The sequence below is a fragment of the Orbicella franksi genome, chromosome 14 (genome assembly GCF_964199315.1).
Source record: "Orbicella franksi chromosome 14, jaOrbFran1.1, whole genome shotgun sequence".
Classification (NCBI taxonomy): domain Eukaryota; kingdom Metazoa; phylum Cnidaria; class Anthozoa; order Scleractinia; family Merulinidae; genus Orbicella; species Orbicella franksi.
The window spans coordinates 8,797,699-8,816,720 of NC_138158.1; the positions used below are offsets into that span (position 1 = coordinate 8,797,699).

Sequence of the window (19,022 nt, forward strand, 5' to 3'; positions counted from 1 at the left end):
TCTTACTGAAACGATGTATTCTGGAGAAACGAAGATAACTGTTTCCGTGCTTGATTTAAATGTGATCACAACTACGGCGACATAATATTTAGGTCAATCAAAACACTTGTCAGGAATAACAATCCCGCTCCTTTTCCGTGGCTGTTTACGGGAAAAGAACATGCACTTAGCTTGGAACGTTTGGACGATATTACAGATATGATATATTTTGGACGGTAACTAGTTCATGATATTGTTATTTTATTAAATCCATTTTGAAATCACTGGTTATCCTTGCAATCTGATTGGCTCTCAGTGGTGCGATTTATTCACGAATCGCACTATTTTTTGCTCTAAATCGCATCTTTTTCTCAGCCAATGAGAATGGGACAGTAAAACAAAACAACCAATCAGATTTCAAGATTAGTTTAGAGTAATCAATAAAATTTCAGGAAAATGAAAGACAAAAGGCCATTGTGTGGAGAATTTTGCAACTACTACTGCCAAAACTTTGTTGTTATTGTAGTTTTTTTTTCTAAAAAATTGACGAGTTTAATTAATTACAGTTTCTAAATGACGATTATGAGCTCCTTCAGGATGAAGACCTACTTTAATGGAAGTTTCCAACTTTCAGTGTCCATTTTGACGAATATTTTGGCGATTTTTCTTCAACATCTCCTCAAGATCCGTATGATACTGAGTCCAGTAAAACATAAACAAACGACAACCACACAACAACAAATTCAGAGCCATCTCAAGAAGGTAGATGTTTCCAGGTTTCCGGTAGTTTCAAACGAAGCAACAAAAGAGCTCAACTCTGTCGCTGTGAATAAACATAGAAATACATCACACTGCACAAAATAGCGAATGAACGAACGTCTTACGAAGCCTGTGCCAGTCCCGCCATCTTGGAAATATCTCGAAACAAATGGCGCCGCAAGAACTTGATAAGGTCCTGAGTATTGAGTCCTACGCCGAGGTCACAAACAGAAACGGAGATGATAACGAGCTGGACTCCCTTAAAATCATGCCATTGAACAGTATTTAAAAGGAAAAAAAACGTACTATCTACTGGGCAACGTGCACTCGAGGGAGTTTCACAACCCAAAAGAAATCGATCGCAGAATTACACAGGATATGCACCTTTAAATTCCTTCTCCAAAGACAATGAAAAGTCTCAGCCTCAACCACAGAGGAAAGGAAGGCCTTCCATAATTGATTCAGGCGACGAGAATTGAACTTCATCCCTGAAGTACACTATTTTCGTTCTGACTTCAGAACTGCTTGTTTCTTTGTCATGCTCGAATGAGTTTTTGTCACATGACATCGTTTTGCATACTAAATGAGACGTAAAGGCGTTTCTGGTTGCGCTTCTTTTTTAACAAACCAGCTACTGGAACAATACACCAAAAATCTAAATTTAAGGCGATAAAATTGTGCGATTTCAAAATGGATTTAATAAAGTGGCAATTGAACTTCGGGTCGTGCAATTTGGGTCTGAATCATACTTGTGATTTCAGACCAAATTGCACTCCACTCAGTTCAATTACCATTATTAATTAACGTTGGTATATTGCAAAATAGGCACCATATGGCCTTTTTATGAGGTTTTCTCCATATCGTAGGTGTCGACATTTTCCAGATTTAGTTGAATTTCTCAAATTTTCCGCCACAATTCCAGTAGCTTTACTTCTTAGAGCGCACTTTTAAAAATAAGAAAATTTGTATTTTGACATACAGTACCGTGGCATTTCAAGAGCTGGTTTCCATGAAAACACCAATAGCAGTTGTATTTTAACTTCATAATATTCAAGCGAAAGTGGAGGAATAATTGCACAACTGTCATCACACATGAGGCGTCCTTTTTGAAAAGAAAAATATATTGCATCACTGACAACGAAACATAGAGTGCCGCATCCATTCGAATCAAGGACTGCCCGGCACAGAAATGGAAAAATTATGTGTCGAATGCTTTTGCCTCTTGGTTTATTTAGCCCCAGACAATACTTTGAATTTCTGAAAAATTTGGCGGGGCTGTGCGGCCTGCTTCCCAAAGCACTTACCCTATTTAAGACCAAAGTCTGCGATTTTTCCAACCTATTTCTATGGCCTGACCCTTAAATTAATACCCTGTTTCAGACCTGCCATAGTTCTCTAGTTCAGAATGATGTTAAAGGTATTGTGAATGGCTTTAGTTGCTGGTCTTATCGATAATGATGAAAAAAGTAGCTTCTTCTGAAAAAACATACCTAATTCACGACTAAAGAGCAAAAATCATACCCAGTTTGAGACCAAAATGGACAAAATCGATACTCTACTTCTGACTAAAATGTCTTAAAAAAACATGTTCCTCTGATGCTGGATATACCTATATATAGCCAATACAAGGGAGCACCCCGCCTCCCCTAGGGCAGAGTCAAAGTGAAGTATCACAAGTAAATACATTTCGAAGTGTATTGACTTTAATAACTGATGCATGTGTACACAACTTGAATTAATTAGCCCTTGCTCTTTTACAATAGAAACCGGGATAAGCTCCGGCCTGATGGGCCACTTGGCTCGCATGCAGACTTTACCTTTACCTTTTACAATAGGTTAAGAACTAAACTTCACCTGGACGAAAAAACCCAGGCTCTGGCAGTGCAGTGCAAAGTGGCACATTAGCACATATCTCCCTCACCCCAGGACTTCTCATGCACAAGATATCAAAACCCCAGCTTTTCTCGGACTTTGAATATCTTTCTGGAAACGAAACACTATTTCTTTCTGAGAAATAGCTTCTTGTTGCTACTTTCGAGTACTCTAACGGTGGAGGAGGTGTTACATGCCTTGAGACATTTATTTAGCCAAAAATAAATTATTTATAGCCAAAAAATAAATCGGTATCTTGTAGCTCGGTAATTATAGCTCGGTAAATCAAATGTTTGGTGGCGACCAGTTTTTCTTCACTAGCTTATCCCGGAACTAAGGTTCCATGAAAACCATATAAGTTCTTAAAGGTGAAATTATTCGCCTTGGATTTCATAAGATCATTACTGGTGGTAAATACATATAAGTTCACGTTGAGTGGAAAATTTAGAAGCTAAGCTTATCTAAGATACAAGTTTGTTTTTATGGTTCTTTCTTTTTAGCAATAGTGCACCTGAATCAGTGTGAAACCCCAGGGGAGGGGGCCAGGCATGCCCAGGGGGATTTGACATTTTAGCCCATTTTCATGTCAAATTCTTTACCCAGGGGAAAAATACTGATGTCAAATACCCCTTGCCTTCTCCTTTGACAAATTCTTTGTATCCACTCACTGCCATAGCCTTTGTTTTCCGTCTAGTTATATCCCACGCTTTGTGAAGAGACACTTCTCCGAAAAGCAAGTGCCTTTTAAAGCTGCTTAGTCCAACATGGATTAGTATTCTACAATCAACGGGCAATGAACACACGTGCGCACAAAACAACTTTGAAAATGATGTAGCAATTCCAAGGAACTCTGGGTATTGTTTTCAAGATGGCGTGACTAGGTTCCAAACTCTTGCATGATCTTGCCAAACTTTCCCACTCTTTAACTATTCCCCACCCACGGGAAAGGAAATACAGGGAAATCCCCTGGGGATGCCTGACCCCCCTACCCTGGGGCTTAACATTGATTGGTGCATAACAGCATAAGTCAATTACAACGTGCAGTATGCAATGGCAACATATCTACATTTTGACAGTCAGGTGTCTCTTTAGGTAACAGAAAATGATGGGAAATGTCTTGTACATGTAAATCCAAGTGATGGAGAACCCTCACTTTTTTCTCTAGATGGTCAAACCAGTCAGGCAAAATCATCCACGCTGCTATGGGGCGCCGTTTGTAAATTTATTATTTAGACCGAATTTATGCCATTTCCCCCTTATTTATAAATAATTGGAAATGCCACAAAATTTGTTTGTAAATAAGACACAAGAACTTGTCCATTGATATGTAAATGTAATTATTTTAGGTACGTCCTGATTTGTAAATAATCTTTTACCATAGAGTTATTATATATAAATGACAAACTAAACAACTTCAATTATTTATAAATCAGGTCATCTCAAAAATAGTTATTTATATATCATAAAGTTTGTAAATCCCATTATTTATAAATAAATTACTTGGCGGGAGTGTAAATTCATTATTTAGAAATAATAAATTTCACCTCGCCGAGTATAAATTTATTATTTATAAAAAATGAACTTCACTGAGTGTGTAAATCCATTATTTAGAAATAATGAATTTCACCTCGCCTTGTGTAAAATTATTATTTCTAAATAATGAACTTCATTGAGTGTGTAAATTTGTTATTTAGAAATAATGAAGTTTCATCTCGCTGACTGTAAATTTATTATTTAGAAATAATGAATTTAACCGTGTGTGTAAATTCATTATTTAGAAATAATGAAGTTTCATCTCGCCGAGTGCAAATTTATTACTTTGAAATAATGAACATCACTGAGTATGTAAATTCATTATTTAGAAATAATGAAAGTATGAATGGCTGACCCAGTGTCTCTTGCCCGATCGATTTCGGAGGCTGTTTCTCGCGCTATAAGTGAGACAGTTAATGCTACCCTTGCTCAGGTAGGTATGCAGCCTGAAATTCAGCTGTGGCGGATCTGGGGGAGGGGCCCGGGGGCCTGTGATGAAGAGGAATAGCGATGGGCGGGAAAGAGGCGCCAAAAATGTGACTTTCTCCTCTTGCGGCTTCGCCTGTTGATTTCTCGCTCTCAGCTACACCAAGCGCGTTTGTGCTCCAGCGTGAGCCTGTTCGTAGGCTACAAAGAATTATCTAAGCAAGTAAATACATTATTCGATTTCCCGATTTTAAAAGTTCTGCATTTTCTTCATGCAGCAATTTCTTGTCTTAAAATTTTAATTTACCTGTTACCTCGGCCTTTGAGTAGTTGTTGTCGTTGTCGTTGTCGTTGTCGTTGTCGTTGTTGGTGTCATTGTCATTGTCTTTGTTCCTGTTGTAGTGTGAGCTGCCGAATTGTTGAGTGGATAAGAACTACACAATAGATATTTGAAGCGTGATTCTCGCTTAAACGCAATTAACCAAAATAGGGGGGGGAGCCTCCCCTAGATCTGCCACTGCTGAATTTCAGGCTGCATACCTACCTGAGCAAGGGTAGCATTAACCGTCTCACTTATAGCGCAAGAAACAGCCTCTGAAATTGATCGGGCAAGAGACGCTGGGTCAGTCAGCCATTTATACTTTCATTATTTCTAAATAATAAATTTACACACATGGTTAAATTCATTATTTCTAAATAATAAATTTACAGTCGGCGAGATGAAACTTCATTATTTCTAAATAATGAATTTACACACTCAATGAAGTTCATTATTTAGAAATTATAAATTTACACTCGGCGAGGTGAAATTCATTATTTAGAAATGACAAATTTACACTCAGTGAAGTTCATTATTTCTAAATAATAAATTTACACTCGGCAAGGTGAAATTTATTATTTCTAAATAATGAATTTACACTCCCGGCAAGGTAATTTATTTATAAATAATGGGATTTACAAACTTTATGATATGTAAATAACTATTTTAGAGATGACCTGATTTATAAATAAGTGAAGTTGTTTAGTTTCTTATTTATATATAATAACTCTATGGTAATTTAAGATTATTTATAAATCAGGACGTACCTAAAATAATTATTTACATATCAATGGACAAGTTCTTGTGTCTTATTTATATACAAATTTTGTGGCATTTCCAATTATTTATAAATAAGGGGAAAATGCATAAATTCGGTCTAAATAATAAATTTACAAACGGCACCCCATACGCTGCCGGTCAATTTGCGCAGAGTCCAGCCTTTAGTGAAACTCCTACAGCTGCATGTTTCCAACATGGTGGAGCACTTGTTACCAGGTTCTCATTCCAGATCCCTTTCATATCAAGTTGTTAAAGTGTCCTTTCTGCTACTCGCCCATGCTCAGGCAATGCAACAGACCAAAATGTTCTAATCCCCCACCCCATAGAACAAAGCAAAGGCTAAAATGTACTAATCCCCCACCCCATCGTGCAAAGCAAAGGCTAAAATGTACTAATCCCCCACCCCATCGTGCAAAGCAAAGGCTAAAATGTACTAATCCCCCACCCCATCGTGCAAAGCAAAGGCTAAAATGTACTAATCCCCCACATCTCTGCAAAGGCAAAGTGAGAAATGAATTAAACCTCCACCCCTTTGGGCAAGGTAGCGATTTAAAGCCTCACAAAGCCCCAGCCATGCCCTATGTTTCCCCAGGGTTGGGGGGTGGGAGTTTCCAGTGACAGTGTATGGGTGCATAAAGAGATCTTCGTTTAATATGCAGTTATGGATGGACCAGTATATGTAGATTATTGATGCGGAGAGGGAGGGAGGGGGGAGGGGGTGGTGTTACATGACATTTGTACTTAGCTCTTATTAACCGAGCTGGAGGTCTGTATCCATGGGAGAATCTTGACCGAGGTTGTTAGTACAGACCGAAGGCAGTGAGGTCTGTACACACAACCGAGGTCAAGATTCTCCCATACAGACCGACTTAGCTCAGTTAATAAGATGTTTATTATATGGCAAAGAAGAAAACTTTAATTCTTTTAATGTAACTAGTTTGCTGACATTTTGCTTGGGAACAGCGATGAGCTTAAGTTAAACCTGCCGAAATTTGCTCATCCTCTTTACTTTTTTTTTTTTTTTTTTTTGTCATCAAGCTCTTTGGCACTTCCATAAATGATTGAGAACAAAATAAAAGAAAATGGTGAACGTTTTTGTATTTTAGAATCAGTTTGCTGCTTTGTCAACGCAAAATGAAACCAGTCTAGATGCCGGTCTAGATGAGAAAATCTAGACCGCGGTCAATATCGATTTCAGCCAATCAAATTCGTGAATCGGTAGTTCCCAGTCCTTGTGAGACACAGCCATATAATAAACAATATTATTGTTCCTCCTTCCAGTCCTTCGGGAAATTTTTTTATACCTGTTTTTTCCTGTTTTGAAATTTCTCTCCCCTCCTCTTCTAACAATAATATGGACAATCCCTTACTGGTTACATTTGATCTGTTTACTAGTAATAATATATTTTCTTGAGTGATTGTTTGAACATAATTTTGTGGGCATGAGGTTACTATTGTAATTGAAAAAGTAGACAGTAAATCACTTATCAAAATGTCTGTATTACTTATCAGGCAAAACATGAAGCACATGGATGTGATGTTATTGAAGCACTGACAGAATAATGGTTGACGTCAGATACAGCTGCAAGTATTAAAGGTAATTTCATGCAGTCAATGCAATTTAACGGAGTTAACAACACAGAGTGCTTGCGTTCCCCTGATAGTCAGTGGTGTCAACACATATGTGTATATGTTGGAATTCCATGTGCTCATGGATCATAGTATGGCATACGTACAGGAGGCATTTTCTGGCGTTTTTTGTAGTGTGGCAGCTCGTTGCCCTGGCACTTCCCTAGGAAAATCAACATTACAGGTTCTTTGTGTGTTTGCATAGCTTCTTTAGCTTGTTTTTCTTCTTGTCTTAATGAATCAGTTTTCGGGGTGGTCAACTTTAGATTATAGTGCTGCTGCCATGTTGGATTCTTCGGCGATTTCCTCCGTGGGTTCTTCAGTGGCAAGTTCCGTGGTTTCTTTGGTTCTGGTAACCATGACTCCGTCCTTTGTGCTGACCGCTCAGGATCTTTCTCAAGCTTTCTCTCAAGTGCTTGGCAACTCACTGCCTCAAATTCTAGTGGCCATCCAAAACCAAACAAGTCAGCTCATGGCATCAAATGTCACTGCATCGGGAAGCATGCTGTTGAGCACCTGTTTGTTAATTCTTCACCAGGATTTGCTGCCGGGCTCTCTGCAGGTACATGTAACATCGTTGCACCTTCGTTCCTTTCCACCTACTGTATGTTAGGTAATTCTTCCCTTTCGCATCCATCGTTGTTTGGCTCCCACGGTGCCTCGAGCAGAGCGCTTCCCGCCACCAGCCAGTTCTTCTCTCCAGCGTTTTCCACACCCACCTTGGCTCACTCAGTCACTTCTTTTTTGCACAAGCCTTTTGTTGTCAGCCAGGGATATTCACCCATCTCAGAGAAGCTGGTTACAAAAATAAAGGCGGGGCAATTCATCGATCTACAGACCTGCTACCTGAAAACGTCAAGGCCCAGGATTCTGAGCCCCAAATGTACCTGGATGGGAAACTGCTCGTGTCTTTCAAGAAGAGGGTACGAGAGGTTACAGATATTGTAACCTGGGTGAAAGCCTTTAACTACGATGTATATGTGGATCTTTTGTTGCACTCACCCATCTAGATGGCAACATGACCCAGTACAAGCTCCTGATTTTGCAGACCACTCGCCAGTTCTTCGGCAAAGTATGGCTCCACTATGACACAGCCTTTCGGAAAACAAAGCTGCGTCAAGTCTGGCCGACTGGTCCCGTATGTACAGTGATCTGTACAATTTTCATACCCGCTTACCTCAACAACAACAGTACCAGCTACCTACCCCTTCATCCTTGCCTTCTAGATCGGTTCCCTCTTCATCTATTTTCTGCAGATCCTGAAATAATGGCACCTGTGCTTGGCCCTATGGTCAGTGTAGTTACTGTTGTGGCTGTATGTGTTAACTGCCCCTTTCAGGCCTCAACGTTGCATGCTCAGCCCTCATGGTCCCCTACCCCTCCACGGAGCAAACACCAGCAGCGTTTAGACCGTGACCAGGACGCCCACCTCTTCAGTGAACAATAGTGTACAGTTATGTCATTCATTTTCAACTTCACATAGTTTGTTTCCCGTTCCTGTTAATGTTGTTGTGTCTTCTCCACAAACTGCGCAAACAAGCAGCCGGCCCCAGGGAGTCCCTCTTTCCAGTACGTGCTTGGTTGCCAGTACCTTTCAGCAAGATTTGGTCCTTCCTTCTAGGGCTACCCTCATTGATGCTCAAAAACTTTGGTGTGAACTTCGTTTTCATGCCTATCAAGTTAAAGTGGATTATGTGATTACAGGTCTTATGAGTGGTTTTCGTCGTGGTTTTGACCTCTCGGTGGTGTCCTTAAAGTCCGCAGTCCATAATATGCCACCAGCATCCCTTCAGCCATGAGTGATCAATCAGTACCTACTTTGAGAGCTCAAGAGAGGTCGTGTAGCAGGCCCCTTCCTTATCTCGCCAATTCGAAACCTCCACTTTAGTCGCTTGGAGTGATCCCTAAGAAATATCAACCTGGAAAGTGATAGCTTATTTTAGATCTATCTGGTCCATTGGGTCATAGCGTCAACAAGGGCATTTTAAAAGAACCTTCTTCTGTACAGTATATGATGGTAGATGATGTTATTAGTGGGATCATGTCCCTCAGCCAAGGTACACTTCTGGCCAAATTTGATGTTGAAAGTGCTTATCGAAACATTCCAGTCCATCCAGAGAACCGCTATTTGCTTGGCATGAAATGGCAGGGTATTTACTTCATCGATATGGCTCTTCCAATTGGGCTATGTTCAGCACCCTTCATTTTTTTGTCTGTTGCAGATTTGCTAGAGTGGATCCTCAGACATAATTATATCTTGAATTTCCTCCTGCACTATCTTGACGACTTCTATACATTGGGTCCTCCCAACTCTCCTGCCTGCCAGAACAACCTTGATACATGCCTCCAGCTCTTTAAGGACTGGCGTATTCCTCTTCACCCGGATAAACTGGAGGGACCCTCTACCTGCTTAACTGTGCTCGGTATTGAGTTGGATTCCCACGCCCTCCAGGCTCGTCTTCCGCGTGACAAGTTTGAGTGCATTGCTGCCCTACTAGAATCTTGGTCTGCCAAACGGCAATGTACAAGGAAGGAGTTGGAATCTCTCATTGGCACCCTCCATCACACATGCAAAGTTATTCCTCAGGGACGTACTTTTATATGGCGTATGATTAATTTACTGTTGGCATTCTGGTGAGACAACCATCCCATCAGGCTTAACCAAGACTTCCACTTACTGTAGACCTTTCTTGGTCGTGTGAACTTTTCATCTCTTGGGACGGACTTAGTTTTCTACTCTCCCCCACATGGGCACCTTTACCTGATTTCTCAGTGTCATCTGGCACAGCTGAAGCTCTTGACTACGGTGCAATTTCTGGCCATGAATGGTTTGAATGGTCCATCGCTCAACAACCTTTGTCAATAGCCTATGAGGAACTTTTCCCTGAAGTTGTGGCAGCTATGCTATGGGGCCACAGATGAGCCACAAAACGGGTGGTGTTCTGTTCGGATAATATGGCGGTAGTCAGCGTTCTACAGCAGGCACCTCAAAGGATCCAAACATGATGGTACTTCTTCGCTGTTTATCGCTCGTAGCAGCCCGTAATGCTTTTGCCTTTACCGCATCTTATACACCTGGGTGGGACAATTGTATTGCTGATGCCTTATCTCGTTTTGACTTCCAGCATTTCCATCATCTAACTCCACAAGTAGCTCACATGGCTACACCAATACCGCCGTCGCTGCTGGCGCAGCTTCTCATGAACTGACTGGAATGTGCCAATTCTACTTGGCTAATGGCCTTGCCTCTTCAACTTGTCAAGTTTGTGGCTTAGCTCAACGCCAGTTCCTAGAATTCTGTAGTCAGGACATTCCCTCTGATCTTGGTCACTCTCTCCCACCTGCCAGTGAACAAACTTTGATGCACTTGTGTGCCCACTTAGCAGATCGCCTTCATCATTCTTCCATTAAGGTTTGTCTATCGGCAGTTCACTCCTTACACATTGACTTTGGCTATCCAGACCCACTCTCCAATTGTCTTCAACTTCAGCATCTTTTAAGAGGGATCAAATGACTTCAGGTTTCAAAACTCCCTCAACGCCAGCCTGTGACTGCAGACCTTATGTGTGTTTTACACCTGTCCAGTCCTTGGATTTATCTAACCCGGACAATGTCATGCTGTGGGCGAGCTGTTGCCTTGGCTTCTTCAGGTTCCTTCGAGCTGGGAAATTCACAAAGAATAGTTCTTTTGACCCCTCTGTAGACTTGACTCCAGCCGATCTTCAAGTCAATTTCTCAAAGCTTTAGAGTGTTCATTAAGTGTGCTAAGACTGATCATTTTTGGCATGTCTGTTTCATTTTCCTTGGCCGTGGCTCTGCACCTCTCTGTCCTGTCCCTGTGTTGACAAGCTACCGTCCTCTTCATGGACCAGGTGTTGAGCCTCTTTTGAGGGCCCTTCTGTCTTCGTTTCTGCAATCCACCTTACAGGCAGCTGGCATTCCTGAGAAGTTCTCAGGTCACAGCTTTAGAATCAGCACGGCAACTCCACCTGCCCAGAGAGGCGTTCTTGACCACCTCATTAAGTCCATGGGTCGCTGGTCGAGTGAAACTTATATTTTGTACGTGCGCACACCCATGGGCACCATCTTTTCTATGCAGTATTGTGCAAAATGATGAGAGCATAATTCGACGAAATTCGCGAATTTCGGGGCTTTTCAACGGAAAATGGCGAAGTTTTTTCACCTCAAAAGTTTGCAGAAAATTCAAGGAATTTTCCCGCTGCCCATTGTTTTGGTCAACATGAATTTTCGAGCAGTAATTCGGGTCTACTGATAATTTGGCCCGATTTTTCGAGCAAAAATTCGCTCTCCTCGAATTTTCCTTCGAACTTTCTTGCAAAAATTCGCTCTGTTCCTTAAGTTTCCCATCGATTTCCAGTAGTAAGATGAATTAAGCCAGCGCAAAACAAGAACGTGCATGATAAAAACGTTAATATCGTGAGTGATAGCAATATCTCAAAGCCTTTTCTCACAAACTTACCTTGTTTATGTCCAGAGAAAGCTGATATCACTTTGTTTGTTACAGTCTTGAAGCTCGCAAGCTCAAATGGTCTGTTTGGCAACCTGTTTTCATTGAACAAGAAGTGCTACTCGCGAAAGTACTTGCGATGCAGCCACAATTAATGAACCCAGGCTCTGCGCGACCTTGCGATATTACCACCGAAGGTTTGAAGCTATTATCGAACTATTCAGGCCAGTCTCTTACAGTGGGAGTACGGTATAAGCTTAAATAAGAGCATCTCATTTCGGCTCAGTTCGCGTAAGAATCCTTTGGCTCGTTGCAGCCGTCTCTGTACTTTTCCTTCCTTAATCCTGTTTCTTTGCACTTCCAACATGCTCAAGCACGGTCACATGTCTCCATCTCTTATTTACGAGTGTGAAATAAAAGAGGGATTGTCGCGAATAATATACTATCCATCATGGCAGGCAGACAAGAACGTGGCGAACATGATAACAGCTGAGGGGACTGGGCACGTGGAGACCTGGCACTAGATAAACATGTCTGCTTCTCCATCGATCACTGAATTTGATGTCAATTTAGATGAATTTTGAGATGAAGTACATGTAGGCCTTCAAAAAGACCTTATTAAGAATTTTACTTTTGTCTGAGTTTACCCGGACTAGCGGTCCAACTTTTGTACCTGCCTTGATGGCACAGTGACGTGGCAAAGCTTAAGTTAGCAAGTTCGTGTCATTGAAAACGATCAAAGGATTCAAATTCTCTACGTTCTTCGCCATGAAAGAGCGATTAACACATTGACAACAGCGAATTTTATAGAGGAGTAAAGTGTCAACGTGACCGTGATTGTTCACAAGAGAAGGATACATTGATGGCTTGATGCTGGTCAGCACACTGCACTGCGATATTTCGCATACTGCAACCGGAATTATCCCTCTGGTAAGGAATTGCTTTTCTGGTCTTGAAAATGCCGCGAATTTTTGTCCTTTGTTTTAAAGAAATAACCCTCAAGATATTGCGAAAAGACGCTTGAATTTTCGGGCGAACTTTCAAAGAAAGTTCACAGAGGAGACAAAGAACAAAATTCGCGTATTTCGCTCTCATTACTTTTGCACAATACTGTAGCTGGTAGAATATCCTAACAGGTATGATACTTACCTTAACTAATTGCGTTCAGTAGCCGGGTGCCTCTGAACTTGGGCGTTGTTTCGTGGGGCTATGGCTTTGCTTCCACCATGAGCCCCATTCTCTCTGAGCTGGCCGTTGCTTTTCTTGGAGGTCCTTCGGCATGGCATGGGGACTCATGGCCAGGTTGCCAGGATTTGCCAGCCATGGAAGCAGTCTTCATCTAGGAGCTGGCTGCCAACAGTGGAAGCTCCTGGATGTCTCAGGCACCCAACCTCCATTTTAGCAATGCAGTTGTTAAATGCAGTTAAATGCAATTTAGCGGAGTTAACAACAAAGAGCGTTTGTGTTCCCCTGGTAGTCAGCGGTGTCGATACATATGCACATGTGTTGGAATTCCATGTGCTCGTGGATCATAGTGTGGCATACATACAGGAGGCATGTCTGGCGCTTTTTTTTGTGTGGCAGCTCATCTCCCAGGCAGTTCCCCTCCCTCCCCTTTCCCTCCCTCTTTCCACTGTTTCAACAGTGTGATGGATGCCTGTTTCTCTTACTGTGTGGGGGCTCATGGCTGGGTTGCCAGGATTTGCCAGCCATGGGAGCAGTCTTGATATAGGAGCTGGCTGCCAATAGTGGAAGCTCCTGGATATCTCAGGCACCCAACCTCCATTTTAGTGATGCAGTTGTTAATGGTGTATATATAAGGAACTACCTAAATCAGGAGGTTAATTACCTGGAGAAAGCAACTTTGCAGTATTCATAGACTGTTCACAGTCCCCTATTTTTCTGTGAGATCGTAGATGTTGATGTTTGAGTTTGATGGGCTGCCATCTTGGTCTCTTGATGTGAGTGAAACTGGGGAGAGTTCAAAATGCCCGTGGGTAGGGGTGATGGAATTAATAGCGTGGGGGTGAACTGGCGGAAAAAATCCCTATTAATTTTTTCCGCCCGCCGTGCCCTTCACCACCCCTACCCACAGGCATTTTGTACTCTCCCCAGTTTCACTTGCATCAAGAGACCAAGATGGCGGCCTGTCGAACTCAACAATTGACTTCTACGATCTCACAGAAAATTGGGGGACTGTGAACAGTCTACAGTATTCATGTTGCAGCGTTTTTATACATTGTTTCTATCATAATGGTTATTTTTGGATTATTTTCTTAAGTCCTAGAAATCTTAAATACAGTTCTTAGTGGCAAAATATGAACTGTAGAAAGTTGCTATTTAATATGCATTGCTGGAAAAGTTTCTGTTGAAACAAATTAATTTTTTTTTAAATTATTTGTTGAAATCAATTTTCAATGTTGCATGTAATAACTTCCACTCAAACGTAAACAACAACTGATAAGTCTCTCACTGAAACAGTTTCATTTATTATTAGGGAAACAAGAAGCAAGCAACAACACAGTAAGATCAATGGAGGACTCAGATACAGCTAGATCAGGTCAGTTTGTATTTCTGGTATCTGTAATGTTGTTTGCAAGGGCCTACACTTGTACATATTAAGTTTTATTATATGGAGAAGAGTATTTTACTGGGAACTAAACCACTCGTAGATTCCATACGCCACTTCATCCGGGACCCAAGTGGCGTATTTTCCGTATGTCACCTTTGTGAGTGTCGTATCGTTCAATGACGTCACGATTCCTGCCTTTTGCTTTTGTTGAATTGGTTTCTCCATATAATAAAAAGAACATTACACGTTGGCTCGAAGATATGAATTTTATGTTCTTGTGGCAAGAACAATATCTCACGAGTGAGCGAAGCTCACTCGTGAGATATTGTTCTTGCCACTCGAACATAAAATTCATATGTTCTCGCCACCGTGTAATATCTTCTATATCTTATTAGTTCTAATTCCATTGGTTAAATTTACAATGCTTATATGTAAGTATACTTACTAGCAGTAAGAAATTGTGAGAAACGCAACTTGTATAAAAATATTTAATAGATAACAACAAGAAGAAAAAATGGAAAATCTTTTTTGATATAATCCCCCAAAAATATGGCTGTCAAAACTCTTTTTCCTACAACCTCAACGTTAGAGTCACCTTATCAACAATAACAAGGTCGGATGCCTTTTTAAAAGAACTATTAGGAATCTGGGCAGAAGTTAACTTTGAACATGATTTCAATAACATTGAAAGATCGCTTTCTGGATCAACAACTTTGACATACATTGTACACTGTAACTCCCTAATAAAGATAGCCAACAAGACAGTTTTTTAAAAAAATTGGTTCACTTAGGGAATAACTCGGGTGACACATGTTTTAGGACCGGACAATAACTTTCTCGTTAAATGATTTCCACTGTAAGTATGAAGTAGACCCTCACCCTCTCAGCTTCTACGGATTAATATCGGTTGTAAAGTGACTAAGTCTCTTCAGACTGATTCTAATTTTCAAGATTTACAGAACACCGACCATGAATATGAGCCACTTACAACAAGAATTTTACAAGTCAAAAAAGCAACTACATGTACATTAATATATAAAAAAACTGATTAGTAACAAGAGTTTAACCCCAGAGTCAAGTCAAAAGAAGTGGCTGGAGGATTGTGACCTACCAATGAATGAGAACATAAATTGGACTGCTGCCTACATCTATCTTTTAGCTAAAAAATGCACAAAGAGCACTAAGCTGATGGAGTTTCAGTTGAAATTCTTACATAGACGTGTGCCAGCCAATAACTTCTTATTTAGAATAGGTCTACAGGGCGATGAAAATTGCAGTTTTTGTCACACCTCCTCTGAGTCAATTATTCATCTTTTTTGGTCACGCCACCAAACCTCTCACTTTTGGAATAAACTTACTGAATGGCTGAAACACTTAAACTTTAATACTTCCTAGAGATTATGCTTTGACAAATATTACTACTTTGGGTCTGAGGCCAGATATCTCTCAATTTGTGCTTCTTATCAATTACCGGTACTGCTTTCTCTTAGCACGATATCACATATGGCTTGCTAAAACAAAAGATGATCATCCGAATCTTATGCATTTCATATGCATACTAAAATCACAGTATGAAATAGAAACAAAATGTGGAGACACAAAGAAATGGAAACCTGTCACAGGATGTATAAGGATTTAATTAATATTTTAGATTATATTTTTTATGCCTATCTGTATTTATCTCCTACCCATTAGGCTATTTCTAATCTCCTCTCATGTGCATAACTCATTTTACCTATAATGTACCACATACCTGTGGTCTATTTTTGATGTTTCTACAAAACAACCTCAAGCTGTTAAAAATGTTAATTATCTATTTTTCTCCTTTTTTTCTTTACCCCTTGTCATCTCTGTATTTGTTAGTAGTGTAAGTTGTGTAGATATTGTAATTTAAATAGTGTAAATAATTAGAGCAATATAATGTAAATAGAGCTAGTGTTGTAATTAGTCTAACTAGTGTACGTGTACTGTTCGTAATTGTATTGTAAGCATTGTATTCCCTTGTGTTACTGCAAATAAAAAAAACTAAAAAAAACTCGTACTAACATGTATCTCTTATCAGGGCAAACAAGAAACAATGACAAAAATATCAGTGGAGGAAAATGCATCAAACACGGCAGGTCAGTCAATGTTTTTCTTTATATGTCATGGACTAGTGTATCACTTTTATTTTAGTCACCTTGAGGAACAGGTACACAGTGTACATGGGTGTACATATCCCATAATAGGATGAAATTCAACCTTGAGAATTATCCAGCAGATTGCAGTTTTTGACAGGATTGATGCTAAGTTCAATGATAGTTGTTGATGTCAAGATTATTTTGCGAACATCCATGCTCTTTTTTTTTTTTTTTTTTTTGATTGCACAAAAAGAGTGCTTTGGTTTTTTCCCCCAAGGATTTGTTCTTCTCCTTGTAACAACAAGTAATTAAAGCTGTTGATCTTGTCAATTGTCAAAAAAGTTCTAGTTTCTTTGTAAGTATTGACCTTCATAACCTAAACATAGCCTGCATAGCAAGTGTTTCTAAGCCAGACCATGGAAAAATTGATGAAGCATAGGGTGGTGGGGTGAGGGAGGGAATGCTAATACCCACAAACCCCATGATTCTGAAAAACGCCCACTGAATTCGGTCAGTCCAGGCATTTTTGTTTTGTTATTTATTATAATGAGGATGCATTTTAAACAGGTTTTAAAACAGGTCTTTATGTATGCGACCGTTAAACCCTCTCTTTGTTAAGCTCGAAATATTAATTCTCCTTACTAGTCACAAACTCCCTCTCGTGCTAGTTCTGAGAATTTTACTGTCCACCAAATGTACTCAAAACTAGCAGTTAGTGAACAAATAAGACTTGCTACAGGTACATGTGGCTTTTTGCTCGCATTATGAAGAAAGACCCGTTGACAAGTGTTATTAGGAATTCGAGGATTAAAATCTGTTCTGCAAATGTTTGATATAATTGAAGGGGTGCATGGAAAAAGGCCCTAAGTGACCCTTGATCTCATGTCAAATTCTCCTTTTCTGTACAAGGAAGTGAAAAGCAATTTGCTAGGAGAATTTTGCAGTCTATCAGATGTCACTTAGGGTCATTTTCTGTGCACCCCTTCAATTGTGAAGAGCATGCAGTGATTCTGAGTGATAGTGCTGAAAAACTTGTAAAACAAGATATGGACTATAAATGATCTTAAAAGCTGTGGATCAGTACATATACTTGTACAATACAATGGAGTGACATTCATTTTATGTCTGTGTTTCTCTTGGGCATACATTTCAATGACATTATGTCAGGCATCAGAAGGCGTGGTGGCCTCATGGTCAGTGTACTTGACTCTGAGCGGTCCAGGTTTGAGCCCTTTCTGGGGTCGTAGTGTTGTGTTCTTGGGAAAGGCACTTTACTCTCACAGTGCCTCTCTTCACCCAGGTGTATAAATGTGTACAGGTGAATTTAATGCTGGGGTAGCCCTGGGAAGGTCTAGCATCCCATGCAGGGGGGAGTAGTAATACTCCTAGTCACTTCATGCTACAGAAACCAGGATAAGCTTTGGCCTAATGGGCCACTTGGCTCATATGCAAACTTTACTATGTCTGAGGCACCTATACTAATCCAAAAAAATAAATAAATTACAGACTTTATTTTCTGATATATGAATGTACAAATTTTGACATTGGCAGAACTTTTCTTATTTTTTCACAGCTGGTAGAGCTAAAGAATGGAGAGACATACAATGGACATCTTGTAAGCTGTGACAACTGGATGAACATAAATCTAAAAGAAGTCATTTGTACTTCCAGAGTAAGTTTCTTCCGCAGCAGCTACAGTTGCTACCCTTGTCTGTATTTAAATGATGTGTATCCTTGCAAATATTCGCTGAACTGTCATTGCATTAAGTGCAATTTTGCAGGGGTTTGATTAAGGGCCAGGCACAGGGCAAATTGACCAGCTGTGAGGATGATTTTGCCGACCTGGTTTGACCATCTAGCGGAAAGTTTTTCTTATAAAGAAGTTCAATTGCAAACATATTGCCCGCCTGTGAAAACCAGTTGCCCTCGTGCTGAAAATGTTTTATGAAATTCTTTTTGTCATGCTTTGATCGCCTTTTGTTAAATAGATGACCTCTGTTTTCTCCTTTCAGGATGGAGACAGGTTTTGGAAGATACCTGAATGTTATGTCAGGGGTAGTAACATAAAATATCTTGGGATTCCAGATGAGGTATGAATAGATTAATGAATAGAATCATCATCCTTTGCTTTTGGGTATTGCTCATGTTGAAAGGTTTTGGCCTTGACATCATAACCAAAATCTGCTTAGCGAAGCTAACATCTTTGGGATCTTGCATGTAGGTTATTGACATGGTAAAAGATGAAATGGTAAAACAAGGAAGAAGCAGAGGCACAGGAAGACCAGGTATGACAAATTGCAGGACACCTGCATTTTAAACCCCTACTGTTCCTCCAAAGAAGGCCACAGGGCAAACACGAAACTACATGTTCTGCGAAATAGCTTTCATTTCAGTGGTCACACATTTGCTAAGGGTTTCATCCACAGACTGAAATGATACAAGTAGAACTGCCTTGTACAGCATAATAAACAGTACCACATGAAAGTACTGCTCAATAGCTTTCATTTGAATGGTCACACACTAGGGTTTCATCCACAGACTCAAAGCTTAGAACCACCTTGTACA

The 19,022-nt window shown here is 40.3% G+C and overlaps 2 protein-coding genes across 2 annotated transcripts in view; both read left to right on the plus strand.

Annotated features, from left to right (window-relative positions):
• LOC145468481 (U6 snRNA-associated Sm-like protein LSm4) overlaps nt 1-19,022 on the plus strand; it is a 102,534-nt gene that overhangs the window by 81,182 nt on the left and 2,330 nt on the right. Inside the window, exons 6-11 of the mRNA XM_081452230.1 lie at nt 7,181-7,265; nt 14,263-14,325; nt 16,400-16,457; nt 18,031-18,129; nt 18,470-18,547; nt 18,679-18,742. Coding sequence (XP_081308356.1) covers nt 16,440-16,457; nt 18,031-18,129; nt 18,470-18,547; nt 18,679-18,742 — 259 coding nt within the window. The 5' untranslated portion in view covers nt 7,181-7,265; nt 14,263-14,325; nt 16,400-16,439. The remainder of the gene's footprint in view (nt 1-7,180; nt 7,266-14,262; nt 14,326-16,399; nt 16,458-18,030; nt 18,130-18,469; nt 18,548-18,678; nt 18,743-19,022) is intronic.
• LOC145468744 (uncharacterized) lies at nt 9,312-9,935 on the plus strand. The gene has a single exon (XM_081452444.1). It carries the CDS (start codon nt 9,312-9,314, stop codon nt 9,933-9,935), a length of 624 nt encoding a protein of 207 aa, XP_081308570.1.

What these genes read in the sequence shown, in the direction of transcription:
- LOC145468744 (XM_081452444.1), top strand. Translation starts at nt 9,312, where the DNA reads ATGGTAGATGATGTTATTAGTGGGATCATGTCCCTCAGCCAAGGTACA.